This window comes from Tyto alba, unplaced genomic scaffold (genome assembly GCF_018691265.1).
Source record: "Tyto alba isolate M040663 unplaced genomic scaffold, T.alba_DEE_v4.0 Super-Scaffold_19, whole genome shotgun sequence".
Classification (NCBI taxonomy): Eukaryota; Metazoa; Chordata; class Aves; order Strigiformes; family Tytonidae; genus Tyto; species Tyto alba.
Genome location: NW_024881281.1, coordinates 11,563,344 through 11,586,035, shown reverse-complemented (window position 1 = coordinate 11,586,035; position 22,692 = coordinate 11,563,344). Strand labels below are relative to the sequence as shown.

The following is a 22,692-nucleotide window of genomic DNA, read 5'->3' as shown; positions in this document are numbered from 1 at the left end:
GAATACCAGCGCCATACATTCCTAATGGCTGTTTTCCTTTTCGTTGCAGTATGTGTTGTAAACAGTGAGTATTTGTTATGCCTGCATACAGCTACAGGAGACTGGCTGGACTTCTTGAGAACGCGGAATTTGCTTTTAGCAACCTCAGTATGCTCCTCGTGTGCCTCTCAGGCCTGCAGATAGAGCATGGGACTAAAATGCTGATATTTCTAATTGCACAGACGCTATTGCACTCACAACTTAGCCAGGCCAAAATTTTTACATGTAGCAAGAATATCAAAGAAATAATTCTCTGACACATAACATAAGGCACATGCAGGGGAAGGCTGGAGAAGAGAGAGATTGCAGAGTGTGGAAGAAGGGGTGTAAATTTTGCTCATGCAAAGGAAGAAAAGGAGGAAATTCTTTCTCCTACAGAGAAGTACCGAGAAAGTCCCTCACCATTTAGATCCTACAGCCTGGGTGGGATAGATGTCCTGCGGTCTCCGTAAAGCTTTGGTCTGACTTTGCTGTTCAATTCCCGGCACCTGTGATAATGCCAGGCCTTCATCAAAAAGCCTCTATACAAGAGCATGCAACGGATCCCACACAGCTCTGGTTTGACATGACTTCTCACTCGTGAAAAAACCCCAGACCATTAGAAATCAAACCTACTCGCCTCCTAGGCTATGGCAGGAAACAAGCACCCCGGGCTGCGCGAGTATGAGGTGGAGGGGCCACAGCTTCTCTCCTTAGCACGGAAGGGCAGAGTTGCAGGCTGCAGGAACACCGGGTGCGCTTTCACGGAGGGGTTTGCTTTACAAATCAGTGCTGTGCCGGCGCAAGCTGCCCGCACCCCATAACTCCCGAGTTATCCGCCTCCTCCCACGGCACGAGCAGCCGCGCAGAGGAAGCTGCTCACCTATGGAACGTTACTAAGACTATGAGCAGGAAACAAGTAACCGAAAACTCACAGACCATAGCTGATTAACCTAAATACCGATGTTTCGGAGGCAACTGGGATGAGCGTGGTAAGTCCCTGCATCTCTCTCTATGTGCTGCACTTAGTGCAGCAGGTACTGGCCACTGGGCAGTACTCTACTATAAATGTGAAAGCACAAAAGAAAAATATATATTAGCTCTGACTGAGCATCTGAAAACCACTGACCTTTTAATCAGTTAAGCTGTAATCAAAACATTTAAAAATTAATTTTTATTTAAAGTGTGCATGAAATGTGCTCCTTAAAAGGTAAAACATGTAAAGACTGGGGTGCACTTTGCAATGAGGCCTTCAAAGCCTTTAGAAGTGTTAATTATACCTCAAAACCCCTCCTGAGGTAAGTATTTTGAATATTATGCCAATGTTTTACAAAAGTATAAAATCACACACACACTGTCATATGCCAACAGCTCAGTCAGGCCAAGATCTGGAAGTGGAGACTTGGGACTCCTAACTCCCTCTCATGTTTGGGTGCAGTTGCAAAATTAAAAATCTATTCTGACAGTATTTATCTACCATTGGGGAAAACAAAAAAAGCAACTCCCAAAATGTAAAAAGAAATTAACTGGAAACTTCTGATGCCAAACATAAAGGAAAATTGAAAACACATACAACAAAGGCCTTTGCATAAAATTTATGATCACACTTACACTGAACAGAATTGAAATTTGGTAGCGATTTACTTTTCAGTAAGGCTTTTTTTTGGGGGGGAGCTATGAAAAATTTTCTCTGTCCTTTAAAAGTACAAATATTGCTGATTCTTGATGAAGCTTCAAGATGTACCTTTTCTGTTAAAAATGTCTGAACCCTCTAATAAATTATTTAGCATCAAACAATATTGTAACAAAATCATTCATACAAACATGAAAATTTAAATACAATGAACAGTTTTAAAAGAAGTCATTAAATGTGCCTTATAGTTCTTTCCATTAGAAACAATACTGCAGCATACCAGTTTCAGAATAAAACCATTGCTCGTATTTACCTTATCAAAAGTAGAAAAAATGCCCAGCAGCATTCACACAAACATAAACCATCTGTTTTTCAGAATAAGGAAATCATTTGCTTACCTGGAACGTCAATTAATCTCTTATAAACATTCAAGAAGGCTGCCTCTGCTTCTTTGCTTCTTTTACCCAATGCGTCAATCTAAAAGGGGTGACGAGAAAAGGCGGCTTTTAGACTTGTTCCAATACAACTCTTACACTCAGAGCTACGAAAATAAATGAATATAGCTCATATAAGACTGGTTAACACATAAAAATGGAACCCGAGTCTCCTACAGAAGCAACCTTGTAAGAATATTTCTGGTACATTTATACTGAATGTAATTTAAAGTCCTGTTTCAGCAAAATAGCAAGCATCAATATTTTTATGAACTCTACTGTCTATTGTGATTCTTTACTTTAAATCTTTATACGGTATTTGCCAGACAGGTTCTCTCCTCAGCAACTGTTTTCCTTTACCACTTATTAAGATCTAACACAACAAATGGGAACCGCGTGCACTTCTGATGTCACGCCCTGCCTTTATTGTGGCAAATATATTTTTATATTATTTCCACTAAGCCTGTGAGAGGATGAAAATATGTACTTGTTGGGCACCTTGTGGTACTTAACACTAAACAACTGAGAATTGTCTACATGCAAATAAGCTTTCCAATAAAGCTCAGGCACAGACCCATAGAGACTATACTCTCTTGCGCCCATGAGCTCAAGCCAGGCTCCTCTGCCTAGCTTCTCTTCGTATTTTGTAACACACACAATACTAATATAAGAAGCTGTCTGCCCAGGTGAGGGAAAATACTACCTCATTCAATCTGTCATTTTCCCCTAAATATGTATTTTTATCTAAAACTTAATTTTACAAGGAGAGGCAGCTTCATGGCTCAGAATAAAATACTTATTCCACACAACTTTTTTTGGCAAACATGTATCTTTCTAATGTACTAGAGAACAGAGGATTTACAATTACTAAATATTAACAAAACCCAGCCAAACTGACCCAAGACCAGGTCCACTGAATTAATAATCCAAAGCAGAAAGAGACAGAAAGGGAAACAGGAAAGTCTGACACAGTTCTGCACCGGCTTACTGAAATGAGGAAACTAAAACTATGGAGATTATCGTTCCCATATTTTAATAAAAAGCAGGGAAGGATCTGAAGAACTACAGATACAAAAGCCTGATATCAATTCTTCTGTGTATTTGAAAAGCAGTTAATATTATGAAACCATTTAAACGTGTGTATGTCAACATGTACTAAAAAAGGAAGGTCCTGTCTGAAAAACGTCCTTGAATTCTTTCACTACATTATTGATTTGGTAGATAAGGCAGAAACAATGGACAGAGTTTACTGTATCTGTATTTCAGGAAAGTATCTGAGATTTTATTGTCCAGGAGGGAGATTTTCAGAGCTAGAAAGCGTGCTCCGGCCGCCCTGGGCTGCAGCGGCCTGCAGAGCGCGCGGTGCCGAGGAGGAGGGAGAAGCAGGAGGGTGCTGGGGGTCAGATGGGGTGCTGCTTCTCTTAGCTCTGTACGAAAATGACTTTGCAAAGGGAAGGATTGGGGGTGGGGGGGTGGAGAATCCTACATTGTAGATGATTAAAATAATGGAGGGAGTCAGACGCAAAGTGCACAGGAGCAGAGTGCAGGATCGCCACGTGACTTGTATAGATTAGTCTTATGGCTGATAAGTGACTTGCAGAGATCATTATGCAGAGGATTTAGGCCAGAAAACCAAAGGACAAGGACAATTGCAGCAGTTACGCAGAAGCATAACGCACAAGATATAAATCAAGAAAAGACTTGAGGGGAGGGCACAAGTTGGAAACTACGGACACTGAAAGCACCTGCATGGCAAGTGGAAGCAGCAATGAAACCTTGGGAGATACGGCCAGCGGTTGTAAAGAGACAAGTTATGGTAACACACTGCAAGACTCTATTGAGGGAAACAAACCAAATTCCCATTTTGCTTACATTCCCCCAAAATCTGGATTAATCTATGTAGTTTGGTGGAGGTGTAGTGTAACTGAAACCTGACCTATTTACGACTTACTCCTATCAATTAAGAAAAAGAGAAAGGTATTGGAAAGATGATAAACAAGCAGCACAGGCCAAAATGATGGAGGGCATGCAAAGGAGGTATCAATTCTCAAAAAATGCTGGCCATATGTGTCTTTCAGAGTTTACCAAGAAAGGCTATGGAAAGGCACTGGAATCTCACAGGGCATAGCATGTGCTGGAGAGCAAGGGATTGATGGTTGTGAATAACCCATTTATTAATTTTAATTCAGGCAATCACAGATGGACTGATGCTCATTAGGGAATGAGAACATAAGTAATTCGGTTAGAACATTTTCACACAAAGAGTATTTGAAATTAGAATATGGAACAAACTGCCAAAGGCAGAGAGGCACCGGGTACTGTAAATCAGTGCTTGGAAGTATCAGACACTGTTTGTGAACGGGCGAGAAAAGAGGGGGCAGCCATCCGAAAGACTTTTGCAGTTGAGATATTTCATGGGTACAGAAAGACAGACTTTGAAGGCCAAAGCACGCCATATGTTAGACTTCTGGACTTTAACGTTCCCACATACAATTTTCTCTCACTGCTGCTAAGCAGAGTACAGCCAAATTTAAATTACTATTATTAAATACAATTAGCATTACAGAACTGATTCTGTACTGTATCTTGAAAAATTCATTTGCCCCTCTATGAAAACCAAAGCATTTAAAACACTTGCACTTCTGTGAAATAACAGGATGGATTTGTTTTCCTGTTACAGTTTTTTTCACATTTTAATAAAGGCTGTTTGTACTTATATTCTCCCTAAGTATTACAAAAGGTATGGTTTATTCACTCCTTACCAGTTATATAGTGATTGAAATATAAACCAGAAATGAAACAACATCTTCCAAGGAGATCAGAGACTGATGGAAGCAGTCTGTAAATCACAGGAACTTTCAGACCTTCCTCCCTCCCCCCAGCCCCCCAAATTCAGAGCCAGAATTTCAAACAATCCCACGAGGCAGAAAGATTTTTTTATGTTTTAGTTGTTAAGAAATCAATCTGTCTGGTTTAAAGTTCTATTAAAAATGAGTACTGCAACTATTTTATATCTTAAAATAAATTTTAAAAAAAGCACCACGACAACTTTAACTGGAATAAAAAAATAACTAAGTATGCCAGCTTCCAGCTGCATAAGGAAGTAAGGAAATGTGGAATGAAAAAGAAATCAGAAATAGCAAAATATAAATGAAGTCCAGAAACAGGGGAAACAGAGCACTGAAATGACATGGAAGTAAGTATTTGGAAGTTCACTGAAAGTTTTTCAAATCAAAGTAAAATTGGTTCAGGAGCCAACAAGGATGAGCTGCAATCAGCTTACATTAAAACAGTTGAACTACATTATAAAACTCTTGCTGAACATTTTTATTTGACTCCAAAAACTTCAGGGACCCTGAAAGAAGTCAACTTATAATTACACTAACGTAGTCTTGACATGAGCTTAGCTCCAAATCTTAATTTATCTAAACCAGGCCCCATTATGTCTTCTCTGACTAGAAAGAAACAACAGTGACCTCTGTATTCCCCACCACCCCCATAAACATATGTTCACTTTTAAGTTCTGGCATACTATTTGTCTTGATAATACCACTGGCGCTATACTGAGATAACAGAATTGAGACACGAGGAATCCTCCCTCCTTAGCAAACTCTTCATCTTTCAAATATCACTGGAGCTATATGGAGGGAGCCGCAGCGAGACACTGGTTTGAGAGCAGTCCTCCCTCTGTCCACCTTATTTTTCCAGGTCAATCGCTTTCATGAGTTGTTGCTCGGGGCACCATGGTCACCCCGGAGGCTGAAGGACACCCTTCCCCTCCATAATCATCTCCCCCCAGCTTGCCCGTGAAAACCTCCTTGGCCCGCTCCCCTTCTCCTCTGCCGAACGCCAGACAGCTGGTTGCCCAGTGTCGCTGGCTCGCTACTCCAGTAGCATGGACAGCCTGTTTCAGAAATGGTTGGTCACAGTCTAAGATCTACCACACCTGGCTAAAATCAAAATACTGTCAATGAAAACTCAGCAGTTTTACCTCCACATTAAGGTAAGCAACATAAATGTGGCCATCTATGTCAGGGAAGATGCTGAATGTAGTTTTATCTAAACACTGGCTCTTTCCGTTTCAGCTATGTCCAGTCAAGTTTAAAAAGATAAAAGTGAAGTCTGTGGCTTTATTTTGGAATCTGTCGTTCTTTATGCACCAAGAAATTTCAGCACTAATTAAACTCTGATGTCTACTGCCCCACAAATCACCTGGATTCTGTATTCAGGTTTGCAGAATGGGATGCCCTTCTGTGCTGCACTGTAGCCGGTGTTGCCTCATTGACTGCAGTCAGACAGAACGCCGCACAATTGTGTTTCTGAACGTAAAGGTGCAATGGGAAGATGAAGCTCTTTGCAAGGGAGCTGGGATTGCCAGATGCCGACGCATTCTGCATCGACACTTAACTTCTCCGAATTTAGGGATATCAGCACGTTAACACATTTGCAGACCAGGAGGCCGGCACATGGACACGATGTGTTGCTCCTTACAGATCAGCTTGGATCTTTCAGCACTGCTGAGTTTTTCTCTTGTTTTTAGACAACTCAGCATCCCAAAGACAACTCCTTAGTGAAGGGATCACATTGCTTTCTGTGTCTGTATGGCATTACCAAAGTACTGGTGATTTATCTGCAGAACAATTAGCTACGTATCCAGCGTCTCAAACACAAGCATTTACACGACTATGCCAAATATGAATTCTGTAGTCCTAACTTCTACCTATCCTCATTGTTCTTCAGTTGTAATTCTCATTCTCATCAGCAATCTTAACAAGAAAGATATATCTTTTACTGTCCTGCACCCAATCTGGAACTAACTTACCAAGTAAAAATAAATTACTTAGAAGTTATTTTTCTATTCTGATTTTTAATAAATAGGTGCCTTAATGAGACACCCATCCCCCTGCATTTGCAAAGCTACCTTACATACCTTTTGTCGTATTCCTTTGCATCACAAAGTTTTATCCATTTGCCTTCAATTACTTTGAGCTACCAAAATGCCATTAAGAATTTTAAGAAACGTACTGAACAAAGGGAAAAGCATGATAACAACACACTAACGCACCATTATTTTAAGCCGTGCTATATTCTTGAATAGCTGCCTTGGAATCCAATGGCGGTTATAGCAAGCATTATTAATGCTGTGAAATGGCATCAGTCTTTCTTTGAAGCCATTACAATAGAGCTTAGCTGCTCTTCCATATAAAACAGTGCACCAGCTGCCAAGGTGGTGCACCGCAACCGCCCTACAACACGCTCGGTGCCTGTGTATCAGGATGCACACAGGGTGTGTGTGCAGTCGGCTTGATTTCCCTTTCTTAATACCAACATATATAGAGATATAAAAATTAAAATATAACATCATAATTGTAAAAATTAATAAAAATATATACTTCATCATCCCGGTTAATTTATTTTGCAGTTGACAAAAGAAAAAGTAAAAATACTGTTTTTTTATCTTTGCTGCAATTAAAAGAGTTTTGAAGCAAAATTAAAACAAAATTATTCCTGTACAGCTGCTTAAAGCATATGGTGTGTATTTTAGCGGTGCTATAAATTCTGTAACAGAAATAAGGACTTCACAGTAGTACAATACCAATCTGCTTAACAAAGCTGCTTGGGTGCAGTGCACAGGTACGCTACCAGGCAGGAGCCTGGGAAGAGCATGCCTGCCTCACCAACTTGTTGGTTTAACCTCAAGTTAAGAAGAGAGCATTAAGGAGGACTCAAATCTTTCAATTCTGCTTCCCTCCACTGTGAAACAGCTGCAACCTTGAACCCTTGAAACCTTCTCTTCCTTTCATGCCCAGATAAATCCTGATTTTCCCAGACAAACAACGCTGCCATCCCCTGAGGAAAGCTCAGCTCCCTCGTTCTCACAGGACAGCTTCTTGTTGCTTTTCCAATCTTTGATCTTCCTTCCCAGTAAAACAGCCCAGCCCAACATGTGCCTCAAGATATTGACAGCAGAATGACAGCTTTGTTTAAATGGCTTTTACTATTCGCCACCCCGCCTTCAGATCACTGCGGCGGCGGGTCTCCTGTCACTGCTGAACCTCTCCTGGATCCTTTGATAACCTGTGTGCCTCCCGCCTCTCTGCATTTCTGAGCAGTGTTTCTCAGCTCCTGCTCTCGCTCGACTCCCAGCCCGCGCGCCGGGCAGGCACCGAACGGAGCAGCCCTGCTCTCTCCTCCCGCCTCGGGCTCCGCTTCTCTTGCATCAGACCCAGCGATCGTAGCGCTGTGGCATGATTCAGCTCACCGGCTCGATGGAAAACTAAGCAACGAAGGAGAGAAAGAATTTCTTTTCCATCATGCTGGCAAACTGCACTGACTCATCGTGTGCGTTTGCTAGACTCGGCAGGAGGGAGGCGGTGGGCACCCAGGGCTGGGGCAAGGACACCATGGACTGGGTATGGCATGAAACCAGAGTGACAAAATACAGACAGCAAAAGGAGGGTCACTGTGCCAGATGTTATGAAAATTTCCATCCTTAACTATTCTAGCAATCAGTCTTCATAGTATGAGACTCTATTAACTTTGTTAAAATAGATATATTACTTCACGTTATATACTGTGATGTAGGGTGGTTGCAAGACTTTACTGGAGACTTTGGTATTGTTCATGCTCGTGTAAAGCAAACTAAAGGACAGCCTGGTCCTGGAAATAAGGACCTTGCTTTGCGGTAGCTTAGAGCTGTCCATGAAGGATAAAGGATACCCCTGGACAACCAAGATAATGCCAGCATCCTAGCCCCTCTAACACACCATTTAAACCCTCCCAAGTGATTTCTGGTGCCATAGGTAAGTACCTCTAGCAAGGCTGACTCCAGGGATATCTGGATCAATAGACAAGCAGCAGGAATACTGCAGAAATACAGTTGATTTGCAAAGTTTTACTCTGATTAGTAATCAGTAGTGTGGGTGCCAGTAACTAGTCAAATCATGTTGTCCCTGAACATTTGAAGGGTGTAAGAACCCTGTGTAAAACCACATTTGGGGTGCCCCAGTTTGGCTGGGGCATCTCATGTGCATGAATAATTCTTTATCCTTGTAATTCTATGCTTTGCATCCTAGCCCCTCTCCTCAGTTGGCACAGGCCAGTCATGAATTTTTGCAATGCAAAAAAGATAAAATACATAGCAGGGATTAAAAAAACAAAAACAAAAACAAAACCCGATCTCTACACAGGGGACGTGTACCTCCCAGTAAACTGAAAGAACAACTTTCTAGAGAACAGATCAGTGAATTATTCGCTACCCCACTAACCAAGGAGACATCAGGTTTTGCCACTTTTGATCCTCGTGGTTCCGCCAGAGCACGAGGCGGGATGGAGAACATCTCCTGCGCGGCCAGCCCAGCCACGCTTGGTGAGGAGAAGGAGATACACAGTAAAGCGAGTGGGTGCTTCACCTGCCCGTCAGCCTCTCCTCCCGCCTCTGTGAACACCAACCTGGAATGCACAACTGCTTTCTCCATCATGGATGATGCAAACTTTTGTTTGTGTATTTTAAAAAATTAGGACAGAGGAATCCTTGCAGGAATGTGCTCATTAACTGCCTTTCTGCAAAATCCACCTGCACATAAATACCAAAATGCAACCTTTTGCTAATATTTTATACCGAGCTTACCCTCTTGCTTCTCTATTGCAACAAAGCACGACCAGACACTGGCTTGTATAGAGCCTCATAGTAATTTTGTAATAAATACAGAGATAATTCTGTATTTGGAGAAACAGAGACTGGATTATAATGACACTCGGCAGAATACCGCGCCCGGCACAGCCCTCCCCATCCCCATTCCTTCCAGCACACTTCAAGCTCTCTTTTTTTTAAAAGGATGAGAAGATACTCCTGACACTGCGAACTGAAACAGTGCTGCCTGTCTGAATTTTGCATAAATAGTTTCCCACCACTGTTATCATTTCACCCAAACGCGTGGCAGCGGCATAGCAGGCCTTAATATAGACAGCCCACCAGCTGCCAACAGGAATTTCAGCACTTTGTCAATTACATAAAAATAAGAGGATTTGGGCTGATCCTCCCCAAAGTTACCCTAGTAGTAACTGTGTCTGTACAACTTGCCTGCACACTGGATGGGATGGAGAAGAACGTGCAGGAGCTTCAGAAAGGTGCACGGAGCCTATTGTTTGCTTCTGGTGGTGTATGTTAGGCTTGGGTTATCCCAACAGCTGAGGTTTGTCTCCCAGGAAGGTACCAATATGGGAAGGAGAAAGAGGAATGTATGGGAGAGGCTCTAACTGAGAGTTTCTACAGTTCTGTCCATCAGCCTGGAGTTAAGTGTCTCTTCTCTTGGGGATGTTTTTGACCCTGAAACCCAGAGCCAGCAGCAGACATCCTACCTGCTCACCAGGGAGAGTGCATCTGCCTTCGAGATGCTGAAGTATATTTAAATCGCCTTCCTCAGGAAAGATGTTGTTTAAACTGCAATCAAGCCAGCCAAAAATAAATAAATAATCATTTACACGATTGTGTAAACAAAGAAATGAAACACTGCTGAGCTGCTGTTACCCCAAAAGCACGCTGTGTGCCTCTCTCCTGCTGGCACTGGGAAACGGGCTCGAGATGAAGCACAGATCCATCCCCGTGCTCCTGTTATACAAAGGAAATTACCCACCACCCACGCCCCATGGAGTGGACATTAAAAGAAAACAATTACCCACCAAAAATACTAGATTTACTCCATTTTGTTACATGGAGTGGTTTAAGGGGACTTTCATTGAAAAGCAGGAAAGCTCTGGGCCTAAATCAGTGCGACGCGAGCTCTGAATTTTGATGTATGCTGTTGACTTCCCCAACACAGAGCAATTTGTAATAGCTTTGCCACGCTGTTGTTTTCAAAGCTTCTGCTACATCACAAGCATTTATTTCTGACCACAAAATTACATTTATTCAACAGAAAGCAGCTCAGGGTCTTTAAGAGGTTAACTGCTGGAGTGCTTGGCTGCTCTCCAGCCTCTGTACTAGAATCAGTGCTAACGCAACAGCACACAACAGCACCCAGGCTAGCCGTGATTAATAGAGTGCTGAATACGCTGCTTTCCACATACACACACTTTTCATTCCCTTGCTTCCATAGATCATGGACTTATCCTCAAAATATCTGACTGAAATTGAATTTGGCTTCTCTCTCAACCGTTCATTTCCTATGTTATGCAAGGTTATATCCTTTTCTGCATGAGCAGAACCAAACCAGCTGCAGCTTTTGAGAAGAAAATGTGTTTTCAATTATGAAGCTGGCCTGAATATTGAACCACAGTTCTACTGCTACTCTAATTGAGCCATCATGAAGTGAACCTACAGGAAAGAAATTGTATTAATTAGGTTTGTAAATTTAACATAAGGAAATTAAAGGGGTTAAAGAAAAAAAAAAATCAGCTCAGGAATACTCCTGTAAAATGTAGAAGTAAAGTAGGTCTGAAGTTGTTTAGGCACACATATTATTAGAGTACTCCTTCAAAGGCATGATTAGTAGTTCCAGCACACCAAACTGATTTTCAGCTTCTGTTGTCTGCATATGGAAAATTATTAAATTACTCTACTGTCCAAATTAATAGTTTAAAGAGCAATTCAGCTAAGTGGGGAGCCAGAGTGGTCTCATCAGAATGGCAATACCCTTAAAAGTACTTGCTTTGTGAGAAGAATATGAGAAACGGTTTTCACAGGAATAAAGTCCAGTGCGTTGTTTTGGAGTATGTGCCTTAAAGGGTTCTCCAAATGAGGGATTACTGCATTACTGTTGGACAGTACTGTTATGCCACATGAAAAGAATGCTAATGACCTCAGGAAATCCTTTCCCAGCCTTAAAATATCTATTTGATGACTTCACAAATACGAATTCCAACATTAGATTTCCATACCACAGCTTTAAGTTCTGTAAATTAACATAGCCCAAAGACCGTAAGATTTTTTTTTTTTTTTTGGTTAAGATTTCAGGTACAAATATCCATCCACTGATGTAAACATGGTAATGTACAATGACCTACTCGGAACACAGCTTATTCAGATGGTTGCTTGAAAGAGTGCCTTGCCAAATTACAAATGATATATAATCATTTTATGATTGAATGACTGAATGATAAAGCTCTTCAGCCTTTTCTGATTCTGTCCTGTATTTAGCCCAGCATATGGTGGGCAAACCATTAATAAGTTGCATCCCCAGGTTAATGGCAAGAGGAAAAAAAAAAGCAAAGAAAATAAAAAAGGGAGATTTAATGTAGAAATCACAGGAATTCTACACCTCTTAAATTAATGACTTCTAACCGTCTCGCTTGCAATAGCCTATTTACACCATCCAGACCTTAAATCTTCCAGGAAAGCTAGAAAACTTATCCTCAGAAATCAAAAGAACAATACCATCAGCTTTGAACCGGACACAACATTCTGTTAATTTAAAAAATTCTGGATGCAAATTTCCATTAAAATCCTAAACAAGGAAAAAGTACTATAATAAAATTATAGTGATGTATTAATAGGGTATCACATTGAACTAGGAATGCTTTCTAAAATTTGTAGTATGCTAAATTCCATTTCATAATGCTTTTACTTTAACTGTCATCATAAAGAGTCCAGTTACTTAAAGCACCGAGATGTATACAGAAAAAGTTATTTCCAACTACTACTGGAAACTGCATATTTGGTAACTGGAACAGTTTTCATCTGAATGAATAAATATCTACAGAATATAGAATGTGCTGGTTGAGGGGGGTTATTTATAAATGTGTGTTATACAAAGGGAAAAGGAGGGGCGGGGGGGGGAAGAAGCATCAATATCCATGCTCAAACTTAAAAGAAAAATTGGCTAATGTGACATGTGGATTTTTTTAAAAAAGTCAACTAGCCACAGGTTCAGGTTTACAAGCAGATGTCCCATAAAGCATGCTTGGGAGGATATTGAAACACGCGAGCTGCAGCCTCCGTCTCTCCAAGTGACGGCAGGCTCACCGAGGGGACAGTTCAAGGACAGCTGAAGTCAGCCGAAGCTGGCACGTGCGCGCTCCTCCTGCCCCTGGCTTCGCTCTCCTGGCCTCTCCCCTGCAGGGAGCTGCTTCAGCCAGCCAACCTGCCAGAAAACTAAGCCAGAAAAACAGGGGATAAAGAGAAACCCCTGTGCTCAGGGTGGGATCACACTAGCGTAAGTGCTGAGGCATGGCAGGAGGTGGGGACTCAGTCCTTAGTAGGCAGAAACACAGCAATATCTGTGAAAAGCCACTTAAATACCTTTGCTCAGAGGGAAGCTGTCTGTCCCTTCTGATCTTCTGGCCCTCCCTAGTGCCCAGAGCCCCGAGGAACACAGTCAGCCCACATGGGATTTGCAAAAGGCTCCTTCCCTTCCGAGGTGGAATCCTAATTTAGTATTACCGGGACAGGCAAAAAGCACCTACCTAGTTCTGTCACTAGAGATCAAGAAAAGGATGGGGCAACAGCAGTAAGGGTGGAGACAGGAGTCAGAGGCAAAAATGTGGTGGAGACTCTTCCACATGGTAAACGGAGAAGCTGCATCATGCAAGAACATTTTCCCAGGTTCCATATGAGCAACCAGTGAGAAGAAGGTGGTGTTCCCACGTTTGGTAACCCATCCACAGTGCCTACAGAGCTGCGAGCCAGAGCACTCCTACAGCATTGCGTACCTGCTGCTCGAGGACACTCGCTCTCCAGCAGAAGGGTCTCTGGAAAACATCTATTTTCACTACTTCTCCACTTACCTCTGTTCTATTTACTTACTCCTGCTGGTTTTTTAAAAAAACAAAATCCTAGTCTGGGGCTGAAAACTGAAGTCGATGTAGTGGAAGCAGGGAACCTCTTATGAGCATATCACTCCCCATTCCTCCTTCCTCCCCGCTGCTCACATCCCAAACTACATGTACTGGGTGACCAAAAGGTCCCTCTGCCACCTCCCCAAAGAACCTTAAATATCACCTAACAGGTAACACTCATGCTACTGCAAAGGAATCCTACAAGCTCGTGGGGTGGGCGTCCTGCCCCCAGCAATACTCCTTGCTGAATCATCTCGGGGCAGAGTAAGTCGAGGCATCTCCAGTGGATTTGAAATGGAGAAAAGCCCATGTGCGTAACACAATTTTTTTGTGAGAGAGCTGGAGCATTCACCTCATGATCCTTCAGAAAGTCAGTCTTAACAACAAACAGAGACCAAATCTATATACTGAACAATAAAATATAACTCAACAGAACAGGCTAATATTCTTGGTATTTTGATTTGTCTCCAAAACAAGATACAGTAATTACATCTATAATCAAATACCACAATTCACAGTTTAATGTTCTGCATTTATTTAGTCAATCATGATTAGTTCAGGTTTTTTACGTTTCTAAAACCCTGTCTAGATTAGAGAGACTGGAACCACTGGCTCAGAGATTCAGCAGCACAATCCTGTAACGTATCCGTGCTTCATTTACGTAAGAGGGGATTTTCTACCAACAAATTTTACTCCTGTAATTTGTGATGTTGACTTCATATCAACATAAACTTCAATTTTACATTAGTGAAGCAAAACTACAGAAGAGGAGTGTGTATGAGCCATACCAAAGTAACAGTGAGCTGTCTCCAACAGACAAGATCTAATGGGAGAATCTTCCTTCAACTGTAGCCAAATTTGGATGTATGATTCTTACTTGATCCTCAGACATTCCCTTCATTAAAGAACAGTGCTGAAAGCACACATACACTTTTCAGTCAGTGTACTGCAAGCTCGAAACTAAAGTGAAAAGGTTTTGAGAGCACTGCAATCCACTCGAAGCAATTTAAAAGTGTAAATTTCCATTGGCAAATGGATTCACACAAGTCATTCTTTGTTCTCACAAATTACTATTAGATATATCAAGGACAAAGTTTTCCTGTTTATTTATTTATTTCTAGCAATACTTGGGAAATTGGGTTGTAAAATTAAAACGTTCATACTGCTTTTAAGATGAGGAATTATTTCCTATTTGAGAAATGTCTTTAGTAGGAATGTACAAGTAATCAGAAATGCAACCCTCATTACAGATAACGGGAGTTGTGCACTTAATTCCCTATGCAGACTTCTGGAAACATGCTCCTGAATTTTTCTGTGCTCTGATGGGAAGTACAACAATATAAAATCAGCCAACAACTTACAGATTGAAAAAGTATAAAGTGTTGCTGTTTTAACACAGCTAACTTTAAGAGCAGAGCTCTACAACGTGTAACAGAATGTGAGCTAAAACCTAAATCTACCACCCCACACAAGCACTAATCTTTACAAGGAGAAATACAATTTGCAAACTTCATACACGACGTTTTCCTAGAGGCTGTACAACAGCTCCCATCTGGCCTAAGCACTCACGTGAAGTGAGTGCTTCAGTGCTGTCCACAGCTAAAATGTAAAATTCTGTAATTGGCCCAGCTGCCTTTTCCTATAGAAATTCTTCAAAATAACAACAGTTGGCTTTTAAACTTGTGATCACTCTAATCATGTGTTTCTTACTGGAGTGGTGTGAAGAGAAATCAAAGTAAGAGCCAGCACCGAGCTGTTAACGCTTTCAGTTGTTTTTCCAACAAACACCTGCCAATTCAGGGTTTTCCATCAAGCCCTCTAGAACACAGTGTCTTACAGCTGAAAAGGTTTACAGTGAAAACTATTCATAGCATCTCCATATTTTTGTATATGTACATTACACTGTATTCATTAAGCGTTCAAACCATCAAGTCAGTGAGGCACAGCGAGTTATCATGTGCCACCTGAGTCACTGCAACGGTAATCTTCTGCTCAGGTAAACTGAATGCAAAGTGATTTGACCAGTTTAGCTTGCCCAGCACAAATCCAATGTATCACACACATATCCTGCACACAGCAAAATGCAGAGGGGCTGAACCCCTGCTGTGCTCTCTGCTCAAGGGCTCTGTACCCACCCGGCCACACTGAAAGGCTGCCAGCACACCAGACTCTTGTGAGGCAATATCAAAAGCACCATGAGAAACATAAGCTCTTACCTCTCCCTGGAAACTCTTCAGTAATGGAGCTACCTGTTTGCGCAGGTCCTAGAAGACAGAAGCAAGATATGCCGTCAGAAAAATTTGAAAGGAGAAGCCATTATCAAGTTTCTCCTAGCATTATTTTCAGTTCTGAAATGCTATGTAAATTCTGATCACATTTTATGGGAGCTCTGATTAAAACAAAGTCTACCTACAATGTATTTTGAAAGAGTCTGCATTTCCAGCTTGGCATATTCCTGTATCTGTTGCAAACAGTATTAATTAACAAAACTGTAGAGATGTTGGGTAAGCACTGAACGCCTTCAATCTCGTAATTTATCTGAAACACTAATGAGATTAGAAGTAAATGCCTCTACCTAAACAGCAGCTACACTTCTGAACTTACACTAAAGAAATTTCCACAAATGGAAGCTAGGCCTAAAGGAAGATGACTTCAAGACATCATTTCAAGTAGGAGTGTTGCCATTTTGTAAAAGGTCTTCATCTACCATTTTCTCAAGAGCGCTCTGACTTTACCCATCAGAGAACTGGAGATAGGCACACTGAAGAAGACAGCATTATTTGCTGATTTCTGTATAACTCAAAATTTCTTCTTCCAAATTACAACACACTTAGTGCTACAAAATTAATTAGAATACTGCCCATAGAATGACTGAAAGTTTATAGCATATTTTTACTTAGCAACCAAGATATCTTCGGACAAAAAAGGTGTATCTATCTTGCTTAAAATTCTCAGTGGCTCCACATTCAAGCTGGTTTGGAACTAATTCACTTACAAATTCTCAGAATTCTCATTATGTGCATGCCTGAAGAATAAAATCCTGCAACTTTGCAGAGGACACTGTATTATTCATGCGCAGCCAAGAAGCTGTACTCCTATTTTCACTGTGGTGTTCCACTGATGAGCCACAGGCAGCACTTCATAGTACACTTACAGCTAGAGATCAGTCTGTAAGAGGTATAAAACAGTAATACGATGCAGTGTCATTCAAGGGGGCAGCACTGATGCGGGCTGCCCAGGAAGAAGGTGGATTTCCCACCTGTGGAGATTTCCAAGGCACTGGTGACCAGACCTAGTGTGGGTGCTAAAGACTCATTTTTAGGGATCTGTTAAACCTCTGGACATCCCCTCCAACCAAGAGTCCTACGATGCTCTGAGAATACTGCTCACAACTGGGACAAGTCACAAGCTGCTTAAGTAACCGTGAAGGCTTCCTGGCTTCACACGGGCCACAGTCCCTTAGCTACCCCAAACCTCGCACAAGAGGCCATAAAGAGGTATTTGAAGTATTTTCTTTATACAGAAAGGGTCTGTTGAAGCCTTGGGCCTTTTGGAAAAGAAGGTGACCTTAAAAAGTTAGGAAATTCTCTTTGCAAGTGCATTTGCTTTTACATCTAGAGTCATGCAACATATTGGACATTAAACCACTCACCAAAACACTCTCAGCCCAGGATTTAATCTGATTTTCCTGAAGGAAAAGTAGGCTTTTGAGAGAAGTGATTTTTGTCATTTAAATGACAAGTCATGCAGAGAGTTGGGAGTATCAGGAGTTCTCCCACTCCCTGAGAAATGGCTTAGGGGGCCAAACACAAATGAAGCTATCAAAGACAAATGATCAGCCACATTTCACTTCTTACATGGTTACTGCACTAACACACGTACAGCTAATCCCTATCAAGTTAAGGATAATGTTGCAGCTTTATAAACTCCCTCTTTGGCACCAAACCAAACAACGCTCCTGTTCTTAGACCAAGTCAAGTCACCTAAATGTTTCCTGCTATTTTCTGCTGTCTGTTTTAGGACACAAAAAGGCTAGATACTGTCTCTCTGTATCACGAACATCTACAAACTACACCTCTACCAAAGCAAACTGGCAGGTTGAGCAGCTTTTCCCCACTTCCTGCCTACTCCTGGAGAACAGAGGGCTGTGCACATTTTAAAACGTGTTTTCTTTGTAACCTGATGATGATGACATTGAATAAAGTAACAATAACCATCAACCGCAAAATAAATGCCCACATTCAGGGCCAAAACCTGGCACGGTAGGTTTTACTGCACAGTGGAAGTACAGAGACATTAGATTTACAGTCAGGACACTGGCACCCTTTATAAAATCAGAAAAAATCATAGCATCCAAGCAAAGCAACATTTCTTGAAATAAAAATCTCAGCTGGTAGGAAATCATTGGTTTTAGGGCTTCTGTCCCTGGTATTGCCTCTGAATTTACTGACTAGTTTGGCGCCAGCCAGCCAACTGATGTCAAAACTGAAAGAAATACAGGAGATCTAATTCCAGACCAGCCCCAAGTCTCTTACTTGCACAGCTCTCAAGAGCAGGGCATTATTCCCACTGCCTGAGCACACGGCGTAAGCATCAGAAATCACCCTGGGTACACGGCAGATGACAAAGCACCCACAGCTCTGGGGGCAGGAGAACGTAAGCCCTGCTCCTCTCCGTGCACGATGAGTTCTACCCACGAGCCTGCTACTGAACTGCATCGTCTGACACGCACTAACTTTAGAAAGACAGGGTTTGCAAAACTTTTTATTTCATGATATAAACCATGTCAGGACTTTGCCTTCATATTCATCTTTAATAATGAGAGATGCTGTTATTGGTTGTTTATAGCAGAGAGAAGGGAGAGAAGCAGGGGGTGGGGGGGAGGAAGGAATAGAAGGGGCATCAGAAAGCCAAGAAAACAGTTGGTCAAGCTGTCAAAAAGGGAGAAAAGCTTTCAAGTATAAAATCTGATTCCCACACATCCTTCACTTAGCAAATTCAGGATGCTAAACACTCATCCCAGCAGTCAAAACGTTACCAAGCAAAATTGGTGCTGTAATGGGAAAACATGTGGTGCTTGATTTAGACAGCAGCCTTTGTTGTTGGCAAAACTGTTTTTAAAACATTTCATGATAGCGAAGAATGAAACACAAAGTGATTCAGTCCCACTGGCAAGCAATCGGTTATACCACCGTGATCAATCTGAGGCAATCCTGGGACACGATGATCATTAGAGCACACGGTTTAACAGGGTAAAATACTTTGACAATTCGAAATCTTAGCAATAACTTGAAGTCTGTTGTAGCTGAACAACAGAGACAGAGCATCCCACTTCCATTATTGTCACAGAACAAACAGCCTAAGAAAAGTAACTGCAAGGAATTTGCTGCAGTGTTTTAAATGCAACCAAATATGCCATGCAGGTAAGTGGATAAATGGCACACACTGTAACAGAAGGCATAAACACCTACTTCACACCACTTTCTGTTTTCTCTCTACTCCTCCTCCCCCCCTTGGAAAAAGTTTATAGGCCACTTTTATAATTCCTTCCTTGGCTAAACAGCATCAAAACATTAGACAGCTTACAACAAAAGGGAAGTGAAAATAAACAGACAGAAGTCGGGAATACATATGCCTCGAGCCACCAGCTAAAACTCTGCTGGTAAGATTTATTTTTGGCAGTTTGGAAAAATTCCTCATCAGACTCTGTCTCAAAATATTACAGTAACATCAAATAGAATTTTACCTTCTTTGCACTAAACTGAACAGAAAGGACGTTCAGTTCAGACCCGGGGGAATCTGTAATGTTGGTTAGCAAGGACACCATATGATTTATTATCTGTTTAAAGTGTAGTGGCCTTTACTGCCTGGGCTGTGATCAAAACAGGAAAAGCAACCAACTCCAGCACTTGCATACAGCTAGCAAATCACTGAGATCAAGCAGAACAGCTAAAATGGGTACGTGCAACAGAACATTAAAACAAATGATAATTTATCAACACAAATGCATTGATGAGTACTCCTAGACAATCACATTATTAGCCTATTTTTTCATGCCACATAAACATGAGCGTTCTCTCTCTCTCTTTCTGGATGATTTATCAGGGTAGAGCAGTTTTCTGAAAAAGGCTCTATCACAGACAAACTCAATATCTGAAGTAGAGACTATGAATTAGGATGCTGTATCGTTATCTGAATCAAATCTGATAGCTGAAAGCTAATATAGCATTTTCCCTTTACAAGAGTATAAACAATAAGTTTATATTTTGATCAAGTAGCTACACAATGAAATCTGAATCTAAATAATTTTTAACTCCCTTTTCATTCTCATTAAAAAAACTTTATGGAAAATAAACCGAGAATAGATCTATGGTAAAAATCTGAGCAACAAATGCATCTTTCTGACAACTAAACTACAGTATTTATCGATCGCTATCTTAATACACTAGGTACAGTACGTAGAACATATCAATGGTCAGGCGACCAACACTGTATTTGTAATTTACTTGAGGTCTGAAGCTACACAAGCACCTTCTGATCTCGTCGCAGACTGCTCCATCTCATTTACCTCCAAAATGCTTATCTCTAAATGTCATAACAGGAGCCCTATGACCCCGGTTTGATGAAGTGGTCCAGCAAGGCTAAGCTTGACCTATACACCTTTATCATCTACAGAAGTACTGTGCTCTTGTAAAATAAAATAAAACAAAAAACTGGGCAAATATTCTATTGTATGCCTCCTGTGTCACATTTCCTATGATTTGTTCTATATATCGTCTACTCAAGGCACGCATTGGCTGGTGAATGTCACTGTGTCTGGCAGAGAAGTCATAATGAGAAGCAGCCCACTTGTATCAGCATAGGTGACATCATTAGTTCAGTTGTCACAACCTATTTTTGAGCTGCCTTATCACCAGCGAGATGCTACAGCCTTCCTGCCATCTTACCCTTTCAAATTTCCTTCCTTGTTAGCCCACACATAATAAGGAACTAACAAGTGGCCCTGCGCTCAAAACTGGCAGGGCTGAACATTCAGATACTTTCTTCTAAGAACTTACAGAAGGAAAAAAAAAAAAAAAAAAAAAGAAGAAGAAAGGAAAACAAACCAACCCAGAACAAAACCCAAAACATATTGACTGTGCGGGAAGATATTTGTCAGTTCAGTCAACACGTGAAGAAGAAATAGCACAGCCCCAAGAGGAACTCTCCTGTCAAAAACCAGCAGTCAGGTTTGAGCCGCTCTTCCAAGAGGCAGGGTGCCGGTATGATGGATATTTGCTTCGTGTGACTGGGAGAGTTTATCTGTGTCCCCTCACAGGCAGAGCTCCATCCACTTTGTCCACCCAGCTTTATCCCAATAAACATTGCTGAGTTTCTCTTCCATATAAATATAGCTGGAAGGGGGAGAGGTAAAAGCAGCCAAGCATGAAGGATTTGGGAAGAACGCTGGCATCAACTTCCAAGGTGTGTTTGATTATTATATACTTCAAGGACACAACTTGTCACTGTGAAACACAGAAATCAGCAAGCTATCTATAATTAGTAGTAAGCAGTTCTGCTGGTTAATTAGAGAGAGCCAGCAAGCATATATGCTTTGCCCTGCTATGGGTAAATTGGTAAACAAGTTGGGATCTCTCAATCAGATGCTAACCTACCAAAACACAAGTTTTAAATATTATTTCTTTGTACCCACAATGATGAAAAAATCCAGAGCATGCAATTTTTCCACCAGAGATGCTGCACATGTGATTGGAAGCGTACTAAGGGAAACATTTAAGTCTTTATGTTTAATTAGTTCCAGCAAGCTCCGCTTTGCTTTGCTCTAAAAGATATGACACTGAAATCCCAGATAGTTGTCCAAACAGGTATTATACAGTAGCTTAGATGACTTATTTAATTCCTAAAATATAAGGCAAATTAAATCATACGAGCAAACAATTTATTGCTCAATTTACACTACGATTTAATGAGATATAAAACCTCTTATTGCTTAAGGCTGCTTAAGTATTTACTTGAAATCCAATCATTCAAGAATGAATCATGATGTTATCAATTTTCTGTAATATTTTTACTTATTTTAATACACTAGCATGCCACTATTTTTTTCTGTACAAAAAAAGTCTTTTAAAGTTACATTTATAGATATGTGTCAACCTAGCCCAATTATAAATAAAAAATCTTGATTTACAGTAGCAAAATGTACACCACAGTACTTTCTGAAATATTTCAGCTCACAGATCTTGTGCAAATTCCATTAGCTTTAATTATTTATTAGCAGTAGATTTAGATTACTGTTCTTGACCTATTTTTCAGTGTATGGACCCACCCAGCAAGAAGTGAAAAAATATTCCATTTGTGAAAGGCTGATTTAGTGAGAGCAGACTTTAGCTTAAAGTAGAATATTAAGCAAAAACACATGCATTGTAAATCAGGGGGAGAAGCTTGCACTTCAGAAAGGTTACGAAGAGGGGCATAACCAGCCTACGGAATAAACACTAAGAGAGATTCCCTGAAAAGAGACGGAATTTTTGCTATTTAACCACCTCAGACCATTTTGCAAAATTGCAGCCACATGGCAATCCCAGAAGGGAGTGAGCCTCGACAGCAGACATAAAGAGAAGTTTCAAGACCTTCTTTGTGGAAATACCCTTGTTTCTCCTAAACTCTGTGACCACATGGGTCCGAATAAGCCACTGGGAAACAAGTCTAGAGTGAGCAAGCATTTTGGGGCTGGTCCTGTGGTCCCTTTCCCTGGCAAGGAGGCAAACTGTGCTCCTCCCAGGCCGGAGAAAAGTGGAGCATCTGTGACGGTGTCTACTTGCCCCACTGCCA

General features: G+C 41.2%; 1 protein-coding gene across 7 annotated transcripts in view; it reads right to left on the bottom strand.

The window, feature by feature from the left end:
• Positions 1 to 22,692, bottom strand: part of CUX1 (cut like homeobox 1) — a 284,376-nt gene that overhangs the window by 152,364 nt on the left and 109,320 nt on the right. For all 7 annotated transcript variants that reach the window (XM_033004042.2, XM_042791633.1, XM_042791634.1 and 4 more), the window contains exons 3-4: positions 16,077 to 16,124; positions 2,050 to 2,128 (exon numbers count right to left, since the gene is read on the bottom strand). In XM_033004042.2, the coding sequence (XP_032859933.2) occupies positions 2,050 to 2,128; positions 16,077 to 16,124 (127 nt within the window). The remainder of the gene's footprint in view (positions 1 to 2,049; positions 2,129 to 16,076; positions 16,125 to 22,692) is intronic.